Source organism: Carassius carassius, chromosome 38, assembly GCF_963082965.1.
Source record: "Carassius carassius chromosome 38, fCarCar2.1, whole genome shotgun sequence".
NCBI lineage: Eukaryota > Metazoa > Chordata > Actinopteri > Cypriniformes > Cyprinidae > Carassius > Carassius carassius.
In genome coordinates, this window is record NC_081792.1 from 15,429,703 (window position 1) to 15,457,149 (window position 27,447).

A 27,447-nucleotide genomic window follows, 5' to 3' on the forward strand; every position below is an offset into this window, starting at 1 on the left:
ATATATATATATTTATTTATATATATATATATATATATATATATATATATATATATATATATATATATATATATATATATATATATATATATATATATATATATATAAAATGTAAATTATACAATTTTATCATAAGTAGCAATTATGGGTTCTTAAAAAATAAACTTTGGCTTGAGATGTTATCATTTTTTCTGCCTATGTCTATGGGTTCTACAGATGTAAAATAAAAAAACACTGTAAATTTATTGAGAAAAATTCCAGTCATTTCTTAATTTTTCTCCTAATCAAAATGTTTCAAACACGTTGGGAATGCTGGTTTAACTGGTAAAATAGTTTAAACTACGTTTTTCTTGTCCTCAAATCCCCAGTTTGAGGTCACAGAGGTTAATGGAAGTGACAGCTCATTCCAACCACTTTTACTCTTAAGAAGTCTTACAATATGAAACACAGAGAGAATGGCAGAAATAATTCAAGTACAAAGTCACTGAAAGCCATTCTTTATTCTTTACCATTATGATAAAGGCTACATTAAGTGATTAATAAATAACGTTTTTTTTCTTCTTCTTCAATGTATAAGAACAATGATGAAATCACGTAGCTACAGAACTTCATTTCAGTTTAAAATTCCATTAAAAACAGATATTTTCAAAACCTCTTTCAACTCAATCATGCACTAAAAATTCAGCAACATTTGTTACTGTTTCACCAGTTTTTGACGGGTTTGAGGATCTTAACACTGATTAAAAACACTTTATAAAATGGAGTAATACTGAACCAGCATCTCATTTGGTGCAACAGGACTGGAGCCATGAATCCCTTAACATAGTTTAACATTTTCAAGATGAATATTTACACTGAACACAAATAAAAAAGTAACAAACACTGTAATAAATATGAAGCTGATGTATTATCCTTAGATGTAGCCTCCTTAGCTGTTTAAAGACATCTTACTACCTTGTAACAATCTACTGACCTAGAACCTTTGCCATTACAAAGCAGCACTCAAATCAGGTTTAAAAGTCTCTTTACATATACTTGAGGAGAGGTATATTAAGACCACACAAAATACATCAACAATATGTCAAAACAAGTTGTCTGTTAAAGTACACAACACCTCCATGTGCAAAACGAGACAGCTAGAGGATCGGTAACAGCACATATTAACCATTCGCATTTCGTTAACTCATAGGAGTGTGTTCATCTATCTCCACCGTGTCTTACAGGCTACAGTTCATCTCGAGCCTGTTTTGCGCGCCACGCCGGATGCCGGGTCACATATTCAGCCGCTAGAAAGACTAACCGCATGAACTCCTCAACATCAAACGTGTAGTTGGTAAACTTAGGATGTTCCCCAAGAGTAGGGTGGTGACCCTGAGAAAGAACAAAATATTATAACAATGTCATCATGACACACACACACACACATATATATATATACTGATTGTGAATGTGAGTGTATATAGGAATACTGGGATCAAATCTAGTACACTGGAGTGAATCCAGGAAGCGGTGTGTGTGCTCTCTTCACCTTATCCTGGGGGAACACTTTGTCCCTTTTCTGCCAAGTCATGTAATGGACTCCCCTCAGTCTGGCCAGATCACGGTAGCAGCTCTCATCTTGACAGTTGTACCTGTGGAATAAAGAAGGAGGGATGTTTTATGCACCCAACTTAGCAGGCAGTGGCCCACAAAGCCTCCACAGACTCAGTTTGATGGATAACTGTTTAATTAGGCTGTATTTCACTGTCACACACATACAGACACAGTCAGATGCTTCCCTCCTCTGTAACACACACTGAAAAGTACATTGTACAGCACAGAAGCTAGACTGCATCCACATGAGTATTGGGTAGATGTATAACATGACATGAGTGTCTGATGCACACTTGGGAATACATCCTAACACATGCGGATAGGTGTTGCAAAAACAAAAACAACGTGAATCATGATGTGTTCATTTATTAATAGAGAAACAGAAAGTAAGGTTGTTGTTTTTTTAAGAAAGGATGCAACCAAATACACAAGGACTGGTGGTTGACGGGAGTCTAAATGTGAAATTGTAAAAATGAGTCACTGGAGAACCTAAACTAATCGCCCACTTTGTTGTTTTTATGTCAGGTGGTGACGAGTCGACCCTTGTTTTAAGTTCTTTGAAGAGTCATTGAGAACAAAAGTACTGTTTGGTGTCAGGAAGGTATATTCAGCAAGCAAACATTAAATTGATTAAAAGTGACAGAAAGGCATATACTGTATAATGTTATAAAATATTTCGATTTTAAATAAATGCTGTTCTATGACCTTTCTATTAGTATTTTTATCAACCTGAAAAAAAGTCATTGTCTCCATAAAAATATAAAGCAGCACACCTGTTCAACATTGATAATATTAAGAAATGTGTCTTGAGCACCCAGTTAGCCAATTAAAATGATTCCTGAAGGATTGTGCAACACTGAAGAGTGGAGCAATGACTTGGAGAGTTTTAAAGTGCCTCTGAAACTTAGGAAAGTGAGGAAGTATTTACTTTCCTCTGACTGACAGCTCTAGCACACATTAAGGCCGGTCACACAGATCATATAAAAAGCAGAGAGATACAAAAGCCACGTACAATTCAAATATGACGGCCCAGTCGGGAAGAAAGAGGAGGTGGGTCAGTCCGGCTCCATGCATCCCAATGAAGATATCAGAGTTGTGTGTGACACGGATCTGCTCCAGAAACGGCATCTCTCTATGAACACACATCAGCTTTCAATCATGCAAGCACCAAACTCAACCGTCTCCAAATCAGTCCATCGTTTAAAACCAATATAGACTGAATCACTCACTTGTATTTGTAATCCACCAGCTTGACCTCGAATAAAAGCACAGTCTTCAGGGCATTGATAAGCTGCATACACACACACAGCGGGGATTCAGAGGGTGATTAACGAGACCTCACACTCATGTGGACAGAGGCCAGGTAAATCAAGGCTTTTTACAAAGCAGGGGTCTCCAGCAAATAAGAGTTTAAATGCTCAGTTAAGGAAGCAGAGTGATAAATCAATGATGAGCAAAGAGAGAGAGAGAGAGAGAGAGAGAGAGCATTCACCTCCTGCTGGTTTATTATCCTACGGTACTCAGTGCTTCTTGCCAACAGTGTGACACGGACTCGGCCCTCCTGACAGAACAGAAGGACATCACAGATGTCATACATATTTCAACACACATTTGTATCTTAATATATAGACTATATATATGTTTTGTAACATCTATATTCCAGTTTAAAAAGTATTCAGATATATTAATGTATTTTGGAAAAAGGGAAAGTAAATGGACATGATATGTGGGATAAGAAAGATCTGGGCCTTCCTGATGCGAACAAAACAATGCGAAAGCAGAAATTGTCCAACAGCGCCTTCTAGTGGCACATGGTTGCCTATGTCAATAACTAAAAAACACATACTATAACTAAACTATAATATACACATGACAGTAATCTAAATATTATTGGTAATCCACCTACTAAAAGTCGTTGGCAATGACTTTTGAAACTATGCCTATAAAATGATAATAATATAATAATAAAGTATTTAAAAGTGTAATAATTCAAATTAATATTTAAAACGGAATAATAATTCATAAAATATATAATGGAATAATTATTGATTTTTATTGCAAATACAATTAATCTAATAGAATGAAGGCACAATTATAATTTCATCATCATTTATTTAAAAGTATATATTTATTTTTAAAATAAAAATAAATAACATGAAATTATAATTTAGAAATTATTTATTTAAATTGATCAAACTAAATGAATCTAATATAAAATAAATGAGTAAATTTTTTAATAAAATAATATAATTTTTTTATAAATAATAATAATAATACATTTTGATTAAAATTATATAAATAAAAAATGGTATAAAATATAATTATAATGTTTTATAAGTCTATTTTTTGAAGGTGAAATCTGTTTGTTTATGAGCATAACAATTTCTAAATTAAGGCGTGAAACAGTATAAATAAAGTCCAAATTGTGTTATATATTTTAAAGCAATATATTTTAGTATTTAATTGAGGTATGACTGTTTCTCTATGCTACTGTACTATAAGAATACAGGAATCAACTCCTGATCTGTGTGTGTGGATTCAAGCATGTTTACCTTCGGCCCATCTTGTGGGACACCAAGTCGATACAGGACATGCTGGGAAAACGCCTTGAACAGCCCTTCGCTCTGGCAATCAGAGATCTATCAAATTACACATACACACACACGCACATCTGTCAGTTAAATCTTCTCTATATCTCATTTGCACACAGAAGGCAGAGGCACACAGTCATTAATATGAGGATGATTTGAGCGACAGCACCAGATGAGTTCAGTCTCACACAAGGCAAATATTCTATATCACACACACAGCATCCCCTGATGTCATGCAGAGAGGCATTAACATAGACAGACGACAGCAGATGAACATGATGAGATGAACAAATGCTAAATGGGGAAACAAGAAACACTTGAGAGCAACAGAGGCATGTGGGATACGTACAAGAGGGGTGTTGTAGAAAAGGCCGTAACGCATTCTTGGAAGGAGTGAGAAAACCGCGTCTCTAAAACACACCTGTGAACAACACACTTTTAAATAAGCACAAAACCACTCCGATGCCGAGGATACTGAGTAAACGTGTTTTACCCTTTTGGAGTCAAAGGTTTTGAGGTGAATGATGTCACCATCGGTAAAAGCCCGCCATGTTTCACTGAACAGGTCTCCATATCCATACAAACTCTAAAAGAAAAAAACAACTAAATAAATGAGAACAGATAAAAAAAAATCACAACAATCCACAAGTGATCCACATGACTCCTGTCCATCAATTTATGTCTTCTGAAGAAAAAAGCTGTGTGATTGTAAGAAACAAATTCATCATTTAGGAGTTCACATCTGTCCATAATAACTCCCAAAAAAAAGTACATCCCGTTGTCCTCTCACATCAAAATCTACCCACATGTTTGTTTAGAACCGTTTGGAACGGTTTCCACTCGCAAACGGTGCTTATTTCATATTTCTCTCCTGATTCAGATGAGGATTCAAATTTTATAAAGCAAAGGTTTGAAGTTAAAAACTTTATCTTGATGGATTTATTACAAACCCACCGTGTTTTACTTCACAAGACTTTGATTGATGGATTGGAGTGGTGTGGATTATTGTCATGTTTTTATCAGCTGTTTGGTCTCTGATACTATCTCCAAATCTTTTCAGGTGAAGTTTGGATCTTGGATGGCATTTTCAGCATATTTTTATTTTTGGCTTAACTACTCCTATTTTGGGGGAAAACCTTAATACTTTTCCCCCATCCCCAAATTGTATGAATAGAAAGTTCAAAAGGACAGAAATTGTTTGAAAATAAAATATAAATCTTTTTAAATATTATAAATGTATTTACTGTGACTTTTCTTAATTTTACTTTTCATTTTTTTATTTCTTTAAAAAAATCTTATGAACCCCAAACCTTTGTACTGTATTGTATGACAGCTTTATGAAACCAAATCTCATTCACATTTCTCCATTTTCAATCCATGCATTATGATCGGCCATTAGACACGCAGTAACCAATTCATTTATTCAAACAAGCCATACAAACAGAATTAAAAGTCGTTACCTTACCTAAACTTTTCTCCTTAACTGGTCTGGATTACAAATTCTAATCCTTATTTAATCTCTCTTAATCTCCAATTAAAGCTATAATCCAACATGACCACTCAAATCCTGGACACAGAGTTGCGTAGTTAATTCTCAAGTAAGTCTATAAATATAATGATATTCTAGAGCAGATTTTATTTGCCAATCTCTTTTACATTGTTTCATACAAAACAAGTCTCCCTCTTTCTCCATACCCCTTCATTCTTCCTTCTCTTCCTCACCCTTGAAATAACAGTGCGTGAACAATAGGTAGGATAAGGTTTTCTCACAAGTCACTTTATTTTCAGCCCACTGTTCCCTTTTTATCTTTCTCTTTTAGGAATTGCAGACCTCCTGAAACTGTGGCAGTCGAATTAAACAACAAACCTTCTGTTACAGTGCTTTCTAATCCTGACAAGTGAGAAACATCTGTTTGCAAGAAATGTTCTCTAAGCACTCATGGTTGATTTACCGGAGGGCATGTCAGAAGCAAACAAAGTTTGTGTGTTTTAAGAGGGAAATGAACACTTACTGTGTCCCACATGACAATGTTTATGTCACGGCTGAAGGAATTGTTGAGGTGTTGAGAGATGTAGAGGTTGACAAAGTCACAGAAATGATGGTACATGTTCACTCCTGCAAAAGACAAATGAAGCATGCACTCTTTTTTTTTTTTAAACCTTAGCTTTTGTGAAGACTAAACAAAAAGACTAAACTAAACTAAACAAGCCTCCACAAAATATCACCTGCGTCCAGCTTCATGAAGACGGTTGGTCTGTCGATTATAACATCACAATGCCCATCATCCATGGGATGGAAGTCAAGCTCTGAGTACATCTGCAGTTCAGCAAACCTGAGAGGGGAAAAACAAGACGCTTTCTTGGCACTTACATAAATGTCTGTTCATTTAACTTAAATATATGCCTGCAATCTGATGTTTGATGCCTTGATAGGCAGGATAGTTCATCTAAAAATGACAGCTCTGTTATCATTTACTCACCTTCAAAGCTATCAAACTGATTTCAAAGATAGCCATATACTTTTATGGCACTTTTTGGAAGTGACGGCCATTGATCATGGTCTATTTTTATTATATGGAAAAGAGTAGCATGAACTTTTTTCACACTCAAACAGCAAATGGCTAAAAAATGTAAACAATGACAAAAAAAATATATTTTTTGTGGCAAATATAAAAGTATTAGCACATATAAATGTTTGAGGATGGTGTTTTTATTGTTTTTGAAAAAAGTATCGTGCTCACCAAGGCTGCATGTATTTGATCAAAAAAAAAACATGCACTTTTTGAAACATGCACTTTTTTTAAATATTATTACATTTCAATTTTTATATATATATTATTAGAATTTAAATAACTGTAACTTATATTTGTAACTTGTATAACATATTATTGCGGTGATGGAATAATATATATCTATATTCTAAATATATTGTAGAAACGTAATTTTCTGTAAAGTTGCTTTGCAACGATTTATACCGTGAAAAGCGATATACAAATAAAATTGAACTGAACTGAATTAATAGCAAAGCTGAATTTTCTGCAACCAAATACTCTATAGTCTTCATTCTAATATGCTGATTTACAACTCAAAATTTGTTTAGCAAATGCTGTATTAGAAACTGAATAAACTGACCTCAGCTATTCAATTGATTATTTATAAATATACAACATTATAAATCTTTTAATTGTCACTTTTGAGCAATTTAATGCATCTTACAGAATTACACTATTAATTTCTTTAAAGAAAAAAAACTTCTACTTAGTTGCTAAATGGTTTGCAACACAGGTAACAAAAAATCTTAACCCATTATTATTAATTTGGACATGAGTTATTTACCAAGACTGAAGAGGACTCTTGTGCGTCCCTTCTGCAGCTAGTGCTTTACTATTAAGGCTGCAGTGACCACCGATCTCACCCTGTTCCAGGAAATCCTCTTTATACCTGCAGTGACAGAGGAACAGAGATGGACAGACAACTCATTTAGACAGGAAGTTCTCAAAGCTGTGCCAAACAGAAAACAGTTTCACAGAGTTTAGCATTTTCCTTGACCTCCAACAACCTTCCAGGGAGTCACTGACCTCTCATGACCTCTGCGGGGACTCCTCAGGTCCAGATACAGGTTTATGGCCCTACAGAACCGCATATGACTGGTGCACTTCAGAGAGGAATCACCCTTTAAAAAAGGTTTTAAATTTGTATTTGCATGTTGAAGCAGTAATATTTAAAACAGCCCTTGTGTCTTAAGCTCGGTGCTCATTGACTCAGAGCTCTGGAGGTGGGCCAAGAACTTCAGCTTTACCATGGTAAAGACACAGCAAACAGCACAGAGGAAGATGATGTAGAAGAAGCTAACTCACAGGACTCAAAGGCTTGCACAAAGTCTTCAACTCACTGAGACGCTCCCTCACATAGCCAAAATCTGCCTGCTTCCAGAACAGTTCCTGGGCAGCCTGAATAGAGTTTGCCCTAAAGAAAAGACAAACAGTCAAACGTTCTTTGTAGTAATGTAGTAATTAGAAGAAATGTTGAGCACCAGGATCATGTGACACTGAAAACTAGAGTAATGGCTGCTGAAAATTCAGCTTTGCCATCACAGTCATAAATTACATTTTCATATATATTAGAGTAGAAAAACAGTTATTTTAAATCATAAAAATATTTCACAATATTATTGTTTTTACTGTATTTCTGATCAAATAAATGCAGCCTTGATGTGCATGCCAACACTTGAGAAATAGTGTACATCTGCAAATAGTCTGCTTGATTTTCATGCCAAAATATCATTTCTGCCAGCGTTTATTCACCTCATGTGATTCCTACTGTTAGTGGTCCACAAAAGGAGATATTTTGTAAAGTGTCAATGCTGCACTTTTCCATACAATAAAAATTCACCGTGATCATTGGCTACCATCTCCAAAAAAAAATAAATGGCCCATAAAAATTTCTGTCACTGAAAGCTATTCAGTAGTTTTTAGGGTAAGTAATATATATATATACACACACACACACACACACCTATAAACAGAACATGGGCAATTAGACAGTTAAGTAGATAGTTAGAAAATATAAAATTGTAAGATGTACATATTTAACTTCTTTAAATAGGTTAGCAAAGAAAGGCGTACCATCCCGAGTCAAAACTGGTGCACACAGGATAGCTGAACCTGTGCTCAGGGGAGCAGCTCTTTTCATACCCCCAGCAAGCCTTCTGGAGCAGCAGAGCATCCTGCCAGCCAACAGAGACACACATAAGAGAACATCTACTTTATAATCATCTCCAGCATATACACAACACTAAATGTTAGTGATAAAGTTAAAGTAATACAGGCAAAAAAGAGCAGCCTCTATTGCCCAGTTTGAAACCCATTACAGCTGACGTATGACAACGTCCCACTCACTTTTAAACCAACTTCAGCAGACTTTTCATCAGAAACAAGAGAAATAGCTTACTTCAAAAGGGCAAAGCGGGTCCTCCTTGCATAGTTTGGCCAGTCTTTTGTTGCTGTGCAGAAAGAAAGGAATATGCTGCTGAGGCAGCGCCAGGCTGCTGTAGTCCAGCTGTGGTGTGCGGCTGCTGTCCTGCCTGCTGTCTGTGGCGGAGATGGTTTTATAAGTGCAGACCAGGCACAGAGCTACCAGCAGCAGCATAGTCCCTCAAGCCACATGGAAGGAACCACACTGGCTCTCAGCACCTACAATCATTTATGAGAGAGAGAGAGAGAGAGAGAGAGAGCACAAGAATGTTTAGAGGAAGAAGACAAATGGGAAGGACAAACACCAAAGATCTGGAAGTAACCCTAGTGTGGGAACCTGCACATGAACGGATCTTACTCCATGTGAGACTCCTACCGCAGGAAATATTAGTGACCTTTTTCCTGCAATTGTTTAAGGAATAAGGCCAGGATTGAGGGAAATTAATAGAAAAACAAATACACATTCTACTCATAGCTGATGCACAAGGAGCGTGGGAATTACACACATGTATAAGTTATGACGGAAATGATGCATGCATGTAATATGTTCTCTGATCTGGGGTGATGAATCATTTTTAACCATAGCAGTGAGGATTTTAATATAAAATCATTATAAAAAGCTATTTTGTGACATGGATATATAAAAATCCTCTGTAAGATCATTAACTATTTTTACTCATCCATAACGCCTGAATCTGTAATTATTTTTTTCACTAGCATTATCACAGTGCACCTGAATGGAATCAGCCAAAATGTATTCACTGCTTTTTCAGGCCTTATATTGGTTTCAATTCCAATTTTTTTTATCATTATTAAAAACATGTAACTGACTAGCAACTAACATTTAATATCAAATAAATGTAAAAAAAAAAAAAATAATAATAAATAAAAATGAAATAGAGCCAAAATTAAATTATAACTCAGCCTGTCATTTACTGAAGTGATTTGACAATATTTATAAATTAATATAGTATTAGTGTATAAATAAAAATGAATACATTGTCTTTATAACTGATATTTAGGCAGAAGCTATTGTGATTTTTTGCAAGAGAAAATCACTATATTCTTTGGTGCGTTGTCTTGTAATTATGACAACGTAATTACAGGTTATTACATAATTAAAAACCCGTGGGGAAAAAAAACAAACAAAACAAAAACACAACCACAGTGTGTAAACGTGACCCGAGAATCTAAATGAACCTATTAACGGAGCACAAATCACCACGACAATCAAAGTTTATAGTAAAACTGTTGCAAAAAAGAGTTAACACAATGTCAGAAAGATTCTGACAAGTTTCTGGAATTACTTAAAAGAGATGCCTTATTAATTACGTATGATTTACAGTAGTAACAACAGCTGGAGTTTCTCACATTATAGCAGGGGGAGCTAAACTATGTTAATTCAGTGTCTAAATGCGATCTGTCTAGACAGGGCAGATCCGTTAACGTTAGATTAACAGACAGTCCCATGTTCTTCATGGAGCAGCTCAATTGAAGATTCTTCAGAATGGTAACTATACCATATACTGGATTTTAAACCTTTGTATTTCTGGTCAAACACGATAAAAGTTTTTTTTTTTTTTGGTTAAAGGAAACAGTCAAACTACAGAGCTGCGATGCACAAGTGGACCAACACACAATGCCCTAATAACACATAGGCTAACAAAAATATTAGTACATAATAGTGCAAACTAATTTGGGACCGCAGCAACTACAAAGACTTGACACGTTGCCAGGGTCATAGGCTTTAACACCATCAATTATATCAACTGCCTTTACTAACGCATACATAAAACAGACATATATGCACAAAAAAACAAATTAACTTTGTTCCGACTTTTAGCGATTCAAAGAAAGTTAGAGTGAAAACAGCCCCAGAGTGCTAACAACAAAAAGTTATTGCATGCTTAACGTTACCTCCTTGGAGAAACTAAGGAGAGGCAATGGGTGCATTTAGGGATGCAGACGCCATACTACCGGAAACTACAGCCGGCGTGTGTCACTGTTAGGAACCACAAGAGGGCGCAGGAGTGGAGCCTAAACTTACACTGTTGAGGGGGGGGGGAATCCGAAAATCACATTCACCACAGGTAAGTGGACGACCAAAACAGCTCTTTAATTAATTAAAATGAATCATTGCAACAAAAAATACTCAGTAATTAAAGATTAAAAACACTGATAAAGCTGGAAAAAAACAACGCAGAGTAATACTAATCATAATATAGTTACTATATATTATTATTATACTTTATGTTATTGTATAACATTTAATAATAATAATAATAATAAATATAGCTGCAAGCAGCAATTATGGGGCCAAGCACTCCAATGGCAAATTTAGAAGGTAAGCATGGCATGGAGGACCACATCAAATGCAACAGTGAGCAGTTACAGCAATTTTAGGAAATCATAAATCAAAAATCATAAATACAACCACTAGTAATAAGATTAAATTGCCTATCACTTTTGACCAACAGGTGGTGATGTAATCAAATCATTTTGGTGTGTTCTGTGTGAGATGACAATAACACACAAAAAGTTTAGTGTCAATTTGCTAAAGCATTGCAGAGATACAGCCTGAAGTGTCATTTTTGCATGATGTCTTAATTTCGTCGCGGTGTTATGCGAAAACGGTTTTGTGTATCGATACAAACTCCATAACATTTTGTCAGCACAGTCTAAAGATCATCTGATTCAATTTTGGTGAAAATCTGACTAACGGTTGATGAGGAGTTCGAAAAAGTAGGTTTTCAACATAAATCAAAATGGCGGACAGGAAGTTCGGCTTACTCTGGCATATTTGGTATCTATGTTGTCAGCATAAGCCAAGGAATATTTTGAGACCAGTTTCATTACACTAGTTATTAGCATTTTTCTAAGTGTAATTATTCATGGTTAATGAACGGTTTATTACTCTTGACCAATAGGTGACGCTGTTACCAAATTTATGTGGCATGGTCAGTGTGAGGTGACGATGACACATACAAAGTTTGGTGCAAATATGTCAAAGCTTTGCAGAGATACAGCCTCAAATGCATTTTGGCACCCTTCCAGCAAATTCGTTGATGCGCTAAATGAAAACCGTTTCATGTATCGACACGAAATCCATAACTTTTTGCCAGCATGGTCTGAAGATGATCCACGTCAAATTTGGTGAAAACGGTCTAGGAGGAGTTCGTAAAAGTTGGTTTTCAACTTTTATCAAAATGGCGGACAGGAAGTATGGCCAATTTTCGCATAATTGGTATCGATGCTCTCGGCATGACCCACGGAATATAGAGAGATAATTTTCATTTCAATAATTCATTGAATTCTAATTTATTCAAAAGTTATTAGCATTTTTGTGATATTTCATTATAACTCACCAAACCTTTTGAGTATGTTCAGGGCATGGAGCTGAATATTTTGTAATTATTATTTGTAATTATAAAGAATATTTTGTAATTAAAACGATACGATGCTGCGTTAAAAAAATACAGCATTTTAAAACATAATTCAAAATGGCCGACGCCTAAAATGGCTGACACGGGAAAATTGGATATCATACGACTCGACATGACTCACTGAAACTGAAGAGACCCGTTGTGTGATTTTTGGCCAAACCATTCAGGAGATATAAACCAAAATATGCATTTTTCATATCTCCTATCTCGAAACACTGCAGGTAGTCTCAGGTCATGGATATTATGACACAAACCAAGTTTGGTCTCAATACGCCAAACCGTTGCCGAGATACAGCCTCACGTGCACTGTTGCGTGCTTTTCGTCAAATTTGTTCATGTGTCATTCGAGAACGGTTAGACGAATCAACTTGAATTCCATAACTTTTTGCCAGCATTGTCTGAAGATGATCTGAGTCAGTTTTTCAGAAAATTGGACTAATCGTCTAGGACAAGTTAGAAAAAGTAGGTTCTGCGAAAAATTGAAAATAGCGAAAAAACAAAACCGAATTTTGGATTTCATTCGACTTGGCATGAGCCAATGATTCATAAGAAAAAATAATTTTAATTTTCTGGCTTACGGTTCAAAAGTTATGAGCATAAAATTATTGACATTTTGGACAAGTGGTGGCGCTAGAGAGTTGGAGTTAGAGACTTCAAATTTGTTATAGTTAATGTGTGGAATGTTGTCTATCAGTGTGCCAATTCTCACAACTTTCCATAATTTTCAATAATAATAAGAAGAATCCTAACGGATACAATAGGTACCTACGCACCTTCGGTGCTGGGCCCCTAATAATACATTCATTTTATATAATTAGAAACAATATCTTAGTCATTATTAAACATTAAAAGCATGAATAAAGCTAGAAAATAATTTAAAGCAGAGATAATTAATACTAATAACAATCATCACCATAAAATTAAAAAAATAACAAAGCTTGAAAATAAACCAAGGCAGATTATTAATAAAAATGTTACATTAGTATATAATTACAGCTAAAATCAGATCTATTCATTGTTAAACATTAAAAACATGAATAAAGCCTGAAGGCAAAGGAGAAATTAACAACAATATATTTACTATGTAATTAAAAATAATATATTAGTAATTGTTAAAGGTGGAAAACAAATTAAAGCAGAGATTAATAATAAAAAAAGCAAGAAAACAAATGGAGTCTGCCAAACCCATATCTCTTACTTTATTTACATGTGTGCATAAAACTGATACACTGGGAAGATATTTTACAGTGACATCAGTCCTGTCTGTAATTTATGATTTACAGAGATCATATCTCATAGAATATGACAGTTAAAGATTTTCCTGGATCCCCTCATTACTAAAGCTCAATCAGTGTGAAATGAGACTGACTCTACTTACGTTGAGTAATGAAGTATGGGAGGTGCTCTGGAGTAATCTGGTAAGCATATTTACTTGTTTACAATGTGAAGAGACAATCAACAGTAAATGAACTGGTTATGAGAATGATGTGCGGTCCAGAGGATGAAGATCAGAGGAAAATATAGCAATTCATTCTTTCTGTTTATAATCCAAACACATAAAGTCTGAGCTCTCACTTCATTGTGCAAAATTCAAGAGTTAAGAAACCACCAAACCTTAACACTTATTAACTGATTGATAGATCCTGTAACTTCTTAAACCAAACAAGTTTATTAACTGAGAACAAAATAAATTCAAATAAAACCCCCCAACCGTGAGAGGAATCTCATCTTAAATAACTATATCAACGACACAAACAAACTCTTTTCTCAGAAAGAATACATTTAAATTTCTTGGTCTTTTATTACCAACACTCTTTCGAGATGTGAAGCTGTTGTGACAGTCAGTGTATGTCAGTCCATTTGCAAATTCTATTATTTTTTATTTTTCAATAGTTCATCTATTTGCGTTTTGTACATGTTCTTCACATCGTCCAGGTCCAGACGCAGCTCTTCTGCCTCTTCTGCCTTCTCTCCATACATCTGTAGAATTGTGTTGTGTCTTTGTTCTAGATCCTGTGATGAAACAAACTTTTGGTCAGCGTTTAACTAACTGAATAAAAGTCTAATACCTATTACTGTGCTTATTAGGCAAACTGATCATCTAGCAGGCTCTATGAAATAATAATAATAAATATAATATATATATGTATATATACATATACATATACACACACACACACACACACACACCAGAAAATGGCAGGTAGACTTTTTACACTCTGTTACAAACTACCTACAGTTGCCTCCCTGCTTTAAATTAGCATTTGCTTGTGTTCACCTTCAGTTGAACTTTCAGTTTAGGGATTTCCTGCACTTTACTCTCCATCTCATCGTTCTGATAGGTCAGACGCACCAGCTCTTCTGCCATAACAGTGCGGCTTCTCTCTAGGCTAGCAATCTCCATCTTGAGGATCACCAAAAGAATTGAAATCAAATTAGCACATTTAGTTTTCAAACACAAAAATACATCATTCATTCAAGAATTAATAATCTTCCACAATGAGTTATAAGCAAGAAGGGTGTCATTTTACACAGAATTGATTGCAGAGAAAGACCAAGGCATACCTGCAGCTGGGCAATCTCACCCTCTCTGAGTTTGAGCTGAGACTGCAGGCTCTCAATGATACTGGATCCACCGCCCAGTCGAGCCGCTTCATACAGGTTAGTCCCACTGATGGACATGGTCATGGTGCTGAATGAATGGTCAAGGGAATCCTCCTGCTGAAAATAAAACAGGTGAGGTGACAACAGACTGTGAGATAATTAGGAGGAGAAAAGATAAGATGCATCTGAATAAGTGTGGAGGGGTGAGATGAATATACTTGTGAGAAAAGGGAGGAAGGTAAGCCGGCATGCTCAACCCCGCTAACAGAACTGGAGCGGGACACCGTAGGAGTGGAGGATGCTGGAGCATCAGTCACAGACAGACTGTGAGTCTTCCTTTCCTGATGAAACAAGAACAGTTGATCTTACTCCACTCACAACTCACAAATCCGGTGGGAAAAAGGTTAATCTTGGACCGCGTTTAAAATGGTTAAGAACTTTTAAATCATTTCTGTGGGGAACATTAATTAAGCAGTTTCAGAACAGAAGAACAGATTCTGGTGTTTTCAGGCAAAACCTTTTCTTTGAGGGCCTCTTGTGCAAGGTAACATTTCTTCTTCTCCTGCTCCACCTTCATCTTCTCCATTTCCAGTTGGTTGGTGAGAAGCAACTAGATAGGACCAAATAACACAGAAATTTAGAATAAATATGTGTGTATGTTTTCTTACAGTGATCAAGGAACAAACAGTACCTTCTCCTTTTTGGCCTCCTCCAATACTCGAGCATGTTCTCCTTTAAGATTCTCCAGCTCTACACACTCCCTATACAAACATAAATCAGTTTGAGGTACTGGCACTTACAATGGCAGCACCTTTTTCTATTTTAGACAAGCCTCATACCTGCTGAAGTCATCCTCTAGTTTTTCCCGCCGCATCCTCTCTGCATCCAGCTGCCCCTGCAGACGCCCCTTCTCCTGCCTTAACAGGGAAGCCTGAGACTCTAGAGAAGCTATAGTTGCTCGGATGGCTAGCAGCTCCTCTGTAGCCGAACGCTCTTTCTCTACAGAAACAGCAAGCTGGGCTTGGGCATCAGCTGAGAAAAGAATGACAAGTGAAAACATTTGGATAACCTCACACATAGGTTATTGTTTGAAAACCTCAGATTGAAGCAAATAACAAGCCATGGATATTCAGTCAAAAAAACAAGTCTCACCTAAACGGTCAGAAATGTTCTTCTCTAGTTTTTCCCATGATGCTGTCTGGGCCCCAAGTGTGGCCTGCAGGTTCTCTATTTGTCGAAGGAGGGGCCGTGTTGCTGATGTAACACTTTGAATTAGTTCCTGGTTTCTGGTCTCTGCTTCTTGTAACCTCTGTTGAAGAGCAAAAATACAGCAAAACCTTCACTGACACTACTTTTTTTAAAATAATACTCTTTTGCTCAGCAAAGCTGCATTTATTTAATCAAAAATACTATAGTACTATTGTGAATTTTTCTTACATTTAAAAATAACTAATTTTCTATACAACAGCGGGCATTACTTTAGTCTTCAATGTCACATGTTCTTTCAAAAACCATACAAATATACTAATTTGGTGCACGAAAAATTATTTCTCCTTATTATCAACGTTGATAACAGTTGTGCTGCTTAATATGTTTGTAGAAACGTGATCATTTTTTTTCCTCTGACGAATATAATTTTTTTTTTATTATTATTATTTGAAATAGAAATCATTAGGAACATTACATTTTTGTCATCTTTTGATTAATTCAATGCGTCTTAGATCCATTTAAATATTTAAAAAAAATTTTTTAAATGTAAACAGTAGTGTACATATTTAATGTGCAGAAAAATAAATTGTAAATTATTACATATATTATTATAATCATTTTTTTTATACCTCTGGGTTTTTTTTAAATGTAAGAACAAGTCTTTTCCCCTCCAAATCAGAACAACACTTCTTTCAACAAAAATTCCACAGTTATACTAGTTTGCCTTTAAAAGTTTAAGGTTTCTATACAACGGCTGACATGAAATGAATAGCCCAATAATTCCTGTAAGAAGGACGAGGTGCTCTGGTTACCTGCTGTAACTCACTGATCTCCTCCCTCAGGTAATCTTCCTTCTTGGCCTGCTGCTGCTCAGCTCTCTGTAGTGCCAGCCTCAGATCTGCCACCTCAACATTAAAAATGGAGTCACAAAAGCTAGCATTTGGAGATTAATTGGCCACTAAAATAAGGCATGTGCAAATACAGGTAGAGAATAACCCCGGAATACATTTCACAAAGTTTCTCAAAATGTTTAAACAAATGTGCTGAAGCACATAAAAAAAGTAGTAGTAGAAATAATAGTAAAGTAATATGATATCATAATAACATGCAGTGCCATTTTAAAAAAGTATTTTAACAAAGAAAAACTCAAATGGATTTACCTGATTGGCCAGTGCCTCTTGTTGTAAGTGGGACTCTTCTTGGGCTTTCTCCAAAGCCATGCTCAGCTCTTCTTTCGCCAGTACCTCTCTGTTCAGCGCTAGTTCCTGGGCTTCACTATCCTTGGTGGCGCTGGCCTTGTGCAGCTCTGCCAGCTCTCTAAACAATGAAAAATGAATCAAAAAATGTACAAGTTGGGAGAGACCACCAAATGGCAGTGATCACGGCAAGAATAGTGAATGAGTGTGTATCAGCATGAAGTCAAGTGTGTGGTGTTTGTTTACTTGTAGGAGCTGTCGAGGGCTGCTTGCAAACTGCGGTTATTTTCCTGAAGCTCCTCGCTGCTGGTCTGCAGTTTACTTAATTCTTTCTCCTGACGCTCCACCACAGCATTCAGCTTCTTGATGTTCTCTCTGTGCTGTTTTTCTACTTCCTCTTTACAGTCCAAAACCTGCAATTAACAATGTACAAACATCAGCATTCATTTCACATTTGATAAAAAATGAATTTTTTACCAAAAACTGAAGATTTGTTGAAAATGTACCCCCTCAGGCCATCCAAGATGTAGTTTTTTCATTCGAACAGATTTGGAGAAATTCAGCATTACATCACTTGCTCACCAGAGGATCCTCTGCAGTGAATCAGTGCCGTCAGAATCAGAGTCCAAACAGCTGATAAAAACATCACAATAATCCACATGACTCTGGTCCAATTACAGCTAATTTACATCTTGAGAAGTGTAAAGCTGTGCGATTACAAAAAAAAAACAAAAAAAAACAAATCCATCATTGAGTTATTTTCACTTTAAACCATAGCTTCTGGCCAAAATACAAATTTTAGGACTAAGACTTGGATATTTAGAGGTTTGAAGTTGAGGTATTTTACAAGACACTGACTGTTGGACTGGAGTTATGTGGATTAATTGTGGATGTTTACATCAGCTGTTTGAACCCATTCACTGCAGAGGATCCAATGGTGAGCAAGTGATGCAATGATACATTTTTCCAGATTTGTTCTGATGAAGAAACAAACATCTACATGTTGGATTGAGTAAATCTTTAGCAAATTATATTTTTTACAGTGGACTCCAGACTGAATGCACTTTACTGTATACTTAAACAACAAAGCAAATCAACTGAAGGTTGAGTCCCTGACCTGCTGCAAGTTCTTCAATTCTTCTTCCTGTTCCTTCAGTTTTTTGGTCTGTTTGGTGATCTGTGAATCACTCTCTCTCTCTTTCACACGAAGTTTTTTTATTATGTTGGAGTGCTGCAACTGCTGCTTGGATAGTTTCTCACCTATCAAGAGGAAACAAGACATACCCTTAACACTGACCCAGTTTCTTCAAGAACGAAGCAGTAAAAAGTTGTTATCTTGATATGATCACCCTAATCAATATGAATATTTTCAGGTCACATTGAACATGTTAAACATCACAGAAGACTCACCTTCTTCAAGAAGCTCTCGGATCTGTTCCTCTTTCTCTTTTATTAGTTCCAAAGTCTCATTTGAATTTAACCTGCTTGCCAGTTCTTCTCTAAGGCCCTTAATTTCCTGAGACCAATACAAATGATGCATTTCAATGTAAAATAATAAGATTGGGTTTTCAGAATGATTTAAATACATAATTAAAAATGGATACCTTTTTGGCAATGTCCCGCTCCTTGAAGGCGAGTTGAGCTTTCCTCTCAGCTTCAGCTATACGCTGAGTGAACTCATCTTTTAAAGAAAGTACAGACGAGCTTTCCTCCTTCAAGCTGATCATCTCACTGCGAAACATTGGTATTGTTAACTCTAATTCAACTGGCATGTACAAAGTTTATATAAAAAATAAGATTTTTAGCACTATTGTGTGAATGTGTGAATATCCAGCATAGTGAAATGTCTTTAATAGAAAAAAATGAACACCATAAACATGCCAGACTACACAGAATATAAGAGAACAATATATACATTAAGAAATTATTCTATTTTTTAATGCTACTTACATCCTGAAAGGTGTGGAAGGATTTTATTAGCTAATGTTTTTATCTGCCAACAGTATGTGAACACAGTGTCTAGTTTTCCTCAAGATGTGTAAATATTATTGCTGCCTCCACCTGTTTTTCTGCCCTAGTTAGCTATGGCCGCCATTAGTCATTGACAAAAGCACAACAGCAGATGGTTTTCTGGAGCACAGGTTCCTCAACTCACTCTTTGAGGTTGTCACACTCCTCCTCAAGTCTGGCCTTGTCTTTGCTGACCACAAGCAACTGTGATTCTCTCTTCTCCAGTCGGCTAGAGAGCTCCTCGATTATCTGTGGAGATTAGGACAAAGCAAAAACAATAGATGCAGTGAGCATTGAAAGAGAAAACAATCTTACCAACCACTACTTTTGAACAGTAGTGCACATTTAATAATTATATTTATTTTCACAATTATTTATATAAACATTTATGAATTACTCCAACCTTTTTAAACTCATAACTCTGACAGGGTGAATCTCCTTGTTTCTCCTCAGTACTCTGATATATTACGGTCTCGTTCACATCAGTTTTCTGGCTGGTCAGTGTGAGGTTGGTTTCAGGCTCCTGGTCACTTTCCAGCAACCAATCCGTCTGCTCACAGTTTACAGGTGTTGCACTGCGGCCGCTCTCCTCCATCTCATTATCATCCAGCGATTGGTCAATCACTGACTCAGTCATAACCTCCTCTTCCTCCCGTTTGGTCTGTGGCACTGACTGAGCAGGAGCGGGCAAATGTCCGGCCGTGATGGAAGCTAAAGTGCGGTTACCTGGGATCTCGTCGTCAGAATTCACTTCACTGACACTCCGGCTGTCCAACGACTGCATGCTAAATGAGTCAATGCGCTCAAAGGCGTCAGACGAAGAGCCGCAGCTTTCAGTGAGTTTTGGGTATTTATCTAGACGAGGGAAATCAGCACATGTTGAAGCGGAAAGCAGTTGGAAAGAGCCCTGCATTAGGTGCAGACCAGCTTTAGCCTCTGCAGTCTCCTGTCTGGAGCTGGCAGAGCTCTCGCTTTGCACGCTCTCATGGTCCAAAACCTCTATGTCACTGGTAGTAGAAGTACCAGAAGAGAAGGCACTAACAGGGGGAGATGGGGTGTCACTTTGTCTGTCCTCCGATTTAGTGTCTTTGGATTCTAACAGGACTTCTTTAGGAGGGACAGGCAAGGTTTTCACTGAATTTTTGGTATCGATAATCAAAGCTGGTTCAAACACGCCAACAGATTCAGCCTCCGTGGAGGGTAAAGGTACATTTGTGAGTGCGACATCTGAAGTTAAAACCAAGCCATCTGTCTCTGTCTGACCCTCTCTAGACTCTTGTTTGGCAGCGTGTTCTGGTGCAACAGCCGCAGCAGGAACAACCAGTTCTGGTTGTGACTGCTCATCTGCCGAAAATGAATTTTGCTCCAAAAGCTCTGTCCCAGTTGACTTCGTCTCAATAGTTTTCTGGCTGCTGCTTTTAATGAGTTCTGTCTGACCTTGTGCATCACAGACATCCAGCTCCTTCTCCTGGTCTGTTTTTTCCCGTAGCCTGCGGTTCGACTTGGCAGGTGGCACAGACACCACTTTAGTGTTGCTTAGAGTTTGTGTATCCCCATGAGGCAGAAAGGCACTGAAGAAATCCTCAGATTCGTCAACCACGGTCCGAGTGACGGGCTTAGTAATGGCCTCGGATGATGGAGGGAGAGTTTTGGTACGTTCCTCAGAGGGCAAGTTCCACTGGTTCATACCCCATCCTGTTGATACCAGCTTGCCTGTAGGATCTGGGGGGAAAAAATTTAGATAGTTCACCCAAAAATTTAAGCCAAATTTAATTATACTGCATTTAAAACAATAAAGATTTTGTCAAAGCACATTCATAGTAATAAACACAAAAATAACACCGTTAATATTACATAATTCATCAATTAGTAAACTAATTCGATTTCAGCTGAAAAAGCAGCTCTACAGAAGACAACACTGTCATTATTCAGCTTAATTCAGTGTTGATTCAGTTCATTTTAACGACAGTGTTTGATGTTACAAACTAAAAAAAACATTAATAAAGTAGCTCAACCATACTTGTTTGAAGTGTGAAAACAAACCTCTCGATTCTTCAGCGTGAAGTGTGTACAGCTGATCTTCCATTTAGTACCACAGTTGATGAGCTCTGTGCTTGTACGTTGATCAATGTTTATATATATTTATGAATAAAAGCATACATTAAATCTGTTCATCATATCAGAAGACTTGGTTAAAAACTGCTCATTTCAATGTATATTCAAAAATTCTGAAAATATAGTTATATATCTGTGTTTTGAACAGTCTTGTCGGTTTTTAAAGGACATGTGGGTGAACAAATGATGAACATTTTCATTTTTGGGTGACCTATCCCTTTAAAAGCAGCTCCATAACCAAACAAATAGATCAAGCATAAAGCTACTAAACCAAACATCTCTATTTTATAACTAGAAGCATAAGCTAAAAGATGAAAACATATCCAGCCTTTGGAAATGCAATACATCAAAATGACAAACTCTTTTGTATTCATCAGTGGCTTTTGGTGGTATCAGGTTTCTTCTTGGAAATTCAGTTCTATTTAAGTTCATTTATATAGTGCTTTTCACAGTACATACTGTTTCAAAGTAGCTTCACATGAAATGCACGTTTCAATTTTACAATCAGGAAGTATTCTGTAATTATTATGTGCATATGGCAGTAATATATAACTATAACACAGTTTATGTGGTATGTGTGTGTATTCGGTTAGGCGGACACAATTAACATGCTAGGCAATGATTACAGCTTGTGACTGTAATGTTGACAGTTTGTACATTGATCCAAGATTTGCAAGAGAAATATTTTCTTTGAAGAAGTTTCATGCTTACTTTGATTCGTTATTCTGTCTGAAGGATTAGGCTGTAATGACCTTATTTTTTTATTTTTTTTTTATGTGGTAGGGTTTCTACGTGAGTTTAAGAGTTTTCTGAGCTATCTGATGGGATATGAATCATGAAAAATGAATGCAAGTTAGTCAGCTGAAAGTTTGCAAGTGTGTGAAAGTATGATTGCATCATTATATCACGAATGTTTATGTTATGACTGATGATGTCACTCTGCACTGTTAATCAGCTGTCTGTCGTCTTTCCACGTCAAGTAAGATTTGAGGAACACTGTGACTCACTTACCAGTAAGGGTCGGCTCGATCGAGTCACCCCACTGCTCCTCTTCTTTGATGTCCAGGACTCTGTCGATAGATTTCTGAGCGCTTGTTAGAGCTTGTTTGGCAAAACTCGACAGCTGTGACGCGTTGAACCAACTCATATTGCCTGACTTCCACCTGGTTGCGTGACAGCTCAGTGAACGTCTACATAAAACACAGCATTATTAAAAGCATCCCAAATAAGAGCAGGTTTATTCCACGCTAAGAGCCGGAGCAAGTTTGTGTGTGTTTATCTGTTAGGCCGCTGTCCAAGTTAGCTTGGCGGCTAATTCTTCTTGCAAAACATTTGACAATTCGCTGACAGTTGACATAATCCAATGCTAAAATTAAATTCGATAATTTAAATAAATACACGACGGACTGCACGACATTTTGATTTGCTATACCGTTACTTGACTTTAAACTGGACTTTCACGCATTGTTTTGTTTGGGTTTCCTCTGGTGGCTCGAGAACTACTTCCCGTCCACGTAGCACCAACAAAGCCGCGTCGACGTGACGTCAGAGTCACGTCACCAATGTCTACAGGACAAGTATTGTTTATTATATCAATTACATTATAAGTCATGTGAAGTTACGTACTATTGATGTCTGTGGTTTGTGTTTATTATTATCGAATAAAAAAAAAGTAAACGATCAAAGTATCACTTTTCTGTTGAAACATCTGAGACATCCTCATATCACTAAAATATTAAAAACCTAAAAAGTGAATTGACTGAATAAACTTAAACTCAAAGGCATTCTGTCGTAAATCTTCTGTGTCCGAATTTTGTCAGGTGTCTATTGCTTTTGAAAGGGGGACACCATGCGTTCTCACGATCCAGTGCGCAAATGTGGGATTTTAATAACTTTTAACAAATACACATTTTTAATTAACAATGGGTAAATAACCACTTTTGAAAATAAACTTCAAGTTAATAAAATGTTATAGTAAAATTAAGTGAATATGAATCGAAGTTATTGCATTAATAATTGTTTTACTTAAATTAATATGAATCAAAATTATTGCATTTATATTATACTGAAATTACCATGAACACGAAATTATACATATTTTTTATTATTATTATAGTATTTAGAAAAATGTAATGGGACACTAACTATAGCAGTAGTAGTTTGTAGTTTGATCCAGTGTAGGATGTGGTGCTTTGGCTGTGACTTGACCAAACAAAAAAAAAACTTTAAAATAAAGTCACAAAAACCAACAGACACTCTAAGTGTGTCTATTGAGTTTCTGCAAAACAGTACAAAATATTGCTTACAAAATATCAATTTTAATTCTATAACTTATAACATTTAAATATCGAGTGCCTTTAAATATTTAAACAAATATATTCATTCACAAATTGAATAAAAGTACATTTATAGTTAGGAAAACATTACTGGACTAGGACTTCAGTATTTGTTTAAAATAAGATTTTGAAATTTAATTCAAAACATGAAAAAAAAATTTAACAAGACGTTGAACAAGATGTGCTTGAATGCACAACAACTTAATAAATAGATAAATAATTTGCATAAAAAAAGAGATCCACCAAAATGACTCTTGAGACTATAGCAGTGCAAAACAAAAAAAGTCTCCTGTAAGTGTCTTTGATGGATGGAGCTGACCAAAAAGCTAAACATAAACTGCTGATATTCCAGCGGAGTAAGTGCATGTGATGCCTCTGCTGATATAAATATGTTGAGTTTTCAGACTACAACTCCAAGACTGCTTCTTTTTGATGATGATTGCAATAACCACGTGTAACTGTCCATTAGAATGAAGCACTAATCCTATGAGATGAAGTTGAGCTTGAAGAGTAAGGTCTGAGGAGTCGTGACATCAGCCACAGCCAGCTCCTGTCCATCCACTAGTCCAAGCTCTGTACGCACAAGGAAGCATTTAATACATTAAACAACATCAATACAGTTTTGAAATACACTTATTAAATGGGTAACTTTTACTACATGATATCACAGAACACTTTCAATCACCTTTTTAGTGTTCTGCTTAGATTTGGTCGCGTTCTCTCTTCAATAGATGCTACAGTCTGAAAATAAAACCAAAAAGATTAAAATTTATTAAATAAACAGCTAATGCATAGCATCTATGTTCAGAAAATTCTAATTTAACTAAATTAAATATGACAAGTCTGGTACACGTTAGAAAACTTTTAACTTGTAAATAAAGAGTTTTGTTTTTTCCATCCAGATTTGTGGTGATGGCAGGAGACTTCATTTGGCTAGAAGACAAAAGATTCAGTGTTATTATAAAAGTTTTCTGCATTCTTTAAACCAGATTTCATCATACTTATCATTGCCACATTCAATGTTTTTAACGAGAATGAATATGATCAAATGTAAGTGGCAAAATTAATCAGATTCTTTCTGTAGTCTTTGTTTAAAACAGAAGACATTACGCATTTATTTTGGTATTGCCATTTCGTTATTATGTGTTGGTCTAATACAATAAAATTATAATTTAATGGCAAGTATATCTAACTATTCAATTAATATAATTTTGAGTAACCAGAAAAAAAGCTGTATTAAATGTATTAATTAACCTACATTTTTGGAATATATAAAAAAATTACTTTTATACGGTAAATATTCTAAGAATGTATGTATATGACTGCACAGCATTTGTGTGGATTACTCATGTACAATGTGTGTGTATGTGTATAATGTATATATTTTGTTGATGTTTGTTTTCTTATAGTAACATTTAAATTATTAAAAAAAAAAATATATATATATATATATATATGATAAAAGGGCAGATAACATAATGTGAATAGTAAGATGTGAGGAGCACTGTGACTCACAGAGAGGCGCTCTCAGTCAAGTAGTCCAGAACCTCCTGGAGTTTAGCTGAAGGTAGGAACTGCAGGTCCTGTGGCACCTGACTGCAGGCGGAACAGTTCTCCTACACATGAAACAGAAGCGTTTAGCATTAATGTCGTCATTTTTTAGTTGATGTCCCTTAAATGATGCTCAAGTCATTAACCTTTCTCTCAGCGTCAAAGGTGTACGTGTACACCCCATCCACATCATTGAACACCAGGTAGTTGTTCAAGGGAACGAATGCGCTGTTTGGCAAAAGTAAAAGAACAAATCGGACGCATGAATTATCAATGAATTCAACGCTCTCTAGTGGGAAAGAAGTGGCTATAACCCACCTTGTGGCAATTTTAAAAACTTCGGTGGCACAAGCAGCTGAAATTTGCAAGAAAGAAAGAAACTGTGTGTTTCCAGTTACAGCTCAACTTATTAAAAAATATCAGGCTTTCAATCGTCCTTAAACCAGAGAACATTTGCAATGTCAGCATACCAGCAATAACAGCATTTGTAGAAGCCACAGCAGGAATTATTCTCTTCACGACCCTTGAAACACAGGTGAGGTAGGACATCAACACCTACTGTATAACAATAAGAGCATACCATCAGCAAAACGTACGATTATAAGTACATTTCAGAAGTGCTTGCCTGTGCAAAATCATGCACCATGATGCAAGTGTGTTATGGGTGGTTGCAGGGCAATGGTACAGTATGCTGTTGCATACAGAATGTTTTTAGTTTGTTCCTATGATAAATAAATATATACCGACAAATACTAAAAACTGGAATATTGCGAAATATTACTACAATTTGAAAGAACATTAGAGTATCTCTCCATCAAAAGTCTCCACCAAACTCTGTCTGCAAATAAGAGGAATTTACAAAATGCCCCAAAAAGTCCCATGACAGGCCCCTGTAACTCACCCTGGGTGAGTCTGTAAGTCACCCCATTGATGCTGAACTCTGCTGCTCTATCCCGAGATTTCTGGTACACCCACTGGATGTGCTTTGGGTCGTCTCCATCTGGGGCTACACTATCTGAGGAAAGCACATTTAAATAGGACGTAATAGCAGACTACTTAGCAGCAGTGTAACCAAATATCAATTGGTTGTTTCAGATCCAGTTCTTATGGAAATATGTGACCCTGGACCACAAAACCTTAAGTCTTAAGTGTAATTTTTTTTAAATTAAGATTTATATATCACCCGGAAGTTGAATAAATAAGTTTTCCATTGATGCATGGTTTATTAGGATCGGACAATATTTGGCCGAGATGCAACTATTTGAAAATCTGAGGGTGCAAAAAAATCTAAATACTGTGAAAACCACCTTTGAAGTTCTCCAAAATAATTCTTAGCAATGCATAATACTAATCAAAAATTAAGTTTTGATACATTTACGGTAGGAAATTTACAAAATATCTTCATGGAAGATCTTTACTTATTATCCTAAAGATTTTTGCTAAAAATCCTAAAGAAAAATAAATCATTTTGACTCAATGTTTTGTCGTCTATTGCTAAAAATATACCCCAGCGACTGATTTTGTGCTCCAGGGTCACATATTGTGAATTCATGTACCTCCAAAAGGCTTCTCTTTGGGACAAAGCAGCATGCGGAAATATTCAACACAATGTTCTGACTGTAATGATAATGTTGTAATAAAGATTTGGAATATTGTAATAAATATATACTGAATTGCTTTCTAAAGAAATTAAACTTTTGAAGGGACACAAAGTACAGTAATATTTATGTGTACTGGTTTTGATAATCCAATGAGGGCATCGCTTGTTTTACTGGCTTTCACACCTCCCCAGTACCATCCTAAAAGTTAAAGAAACTGTTTATTAA

The 27,447-nt window shown here is 36.1% G+C and overlaps 3 protein-coding genes across 7 annotated transcripts; all 3 read right to left on the reverse strand.

The window, feature by feature from the left end:
• Positions 1-1,189: 1,189 nt before the first annotated feature.
• LOC132119403 (EGF domain-specific O-linked N-acetylglucosamine transferase-like) lies at positions 1,190-11,211 on the reverse strand. 2 transcript variants are annotated; one of them, XM_059529313.1, is made up of 16 exons: positions 11,075-11,211; positions 9,135-9,376; positions 8,810-8,910; positions 8,042-8,150; positions 7,763-7,857; positions 7,521-7,625; positions 6,411-6,517; positions 6,197-6,300; positions 4,678-4,770; positions 4,534-4,605; positions 4,146-4,232; positions 3,086-3,154; positions 2,823-2,884; positions 2,606-2,725; positions 1,529-1,631; positions 1,190-1,371 (listed from the first exon to the last, which is right to left on the reverse strand). In XM_059529313.1, exons 2-16 carry the CDS (start codon positions 9,330-9,332, stop codon positions 1,225-1,227), a joined length of 1,572 nt encoding a protein of 523 aa, XP_059385296.1. In that variant the 5' UTR covers positions 9,333-9,376; positions 11,075-11,211; the 3' UTR covers positions 1,190-1,224. The 2 variants fall into 2 exon arrangements, with proteins under 2 accessions (XP_059385296.1, XP_059385298.1); XM_059529315.1 differs by lacking the exon at positions 4,534-4,605.
• A 2,571-nt stretch (positions 11,212-13,782) lies between these two features.
• Positions 13,783-23,284, reverse strand: LOC132119404 (TATA element modulatory factor-like). Of its 4 annotated transcripts, none has more exons than XM_059529317.1 (18): positions 23,167-23,284; positions 22,746-22,924; positions 20,023-21,341; positions 19,765-19,868; positions 19,214-19,340; positions 19,020-19,125; positions 18,727-18,869; positions 17,856-18,022; positions 17,574-17,730; positions 17,226-17,318; positions 16,357-16,513; positions 16,044-16,236; positions 15,896-15,965; positions 15,722-15,814; positions 15,423-15,545; positions 15,166-15,321; positions 14,879-15,004; positions 13,783-14,613 (listed from the first exon to the last, which is right to left on the reverse strand). In XM_059529317.1, exons 2-18 carry the CDS (start codon positions 22,879-22,881, stop codon positions 14,473-14,475), a joined length of 3,411 nt encoding a protein of 1,136 aa, XP_059385300.1. In that variant the 5' UTR covers positions 22,882-22,924; positions 23,167-23,284; the 3' UTR covers positions 13,783-14,472. The 4 variants fall into 4 exon arrangements, with proteins under 4 accessions (XP_059385300.1, XP_059385302.1, XP_059385301.1 ...); XM_059529319.1 differs by lacking the exon at positions 23,167-23,284 and adding an exon at positions 21,663-21,727 and having other exon boundaries at positions 22,746-22,809; XM_059529318.1 differs by having other exon boundaries at positions 15,166-15,318; positions 22,746-23,269.
• Positions 23,285-24,179: 895 nt separating this feature from the next.
• Positions 24,180-27,231, reverse strand: LOC132119026 (NEDD8-activating enzyme E1 catalytic subunit-like). The gene is made up of 8 exons (XM_059528768.1): positions 27,178-27,231; positions 26,522-26,636; positions 26,092-26,144; positions 25,940-25,976; positions 25,768-25,849; positions 25,586-25,686; positions 24,940-25,003; positions 24,180-24,811 (listed from the first exon to the last, which is right to left on the reverse strand). Exons 1-8 carry the CDS (start codon positions 27,209-27,211, stop codon positions 24,752-24,754), a joined length of 546 nt encoding a protein of 181 aa, XP_059384751.1. The 5' UTR covers positions 27,212-27,231; the 3' UTR covers positions 24,180-24,751.
• Positions 27,232-27,447: the final 216 nt, after the last annotated feature.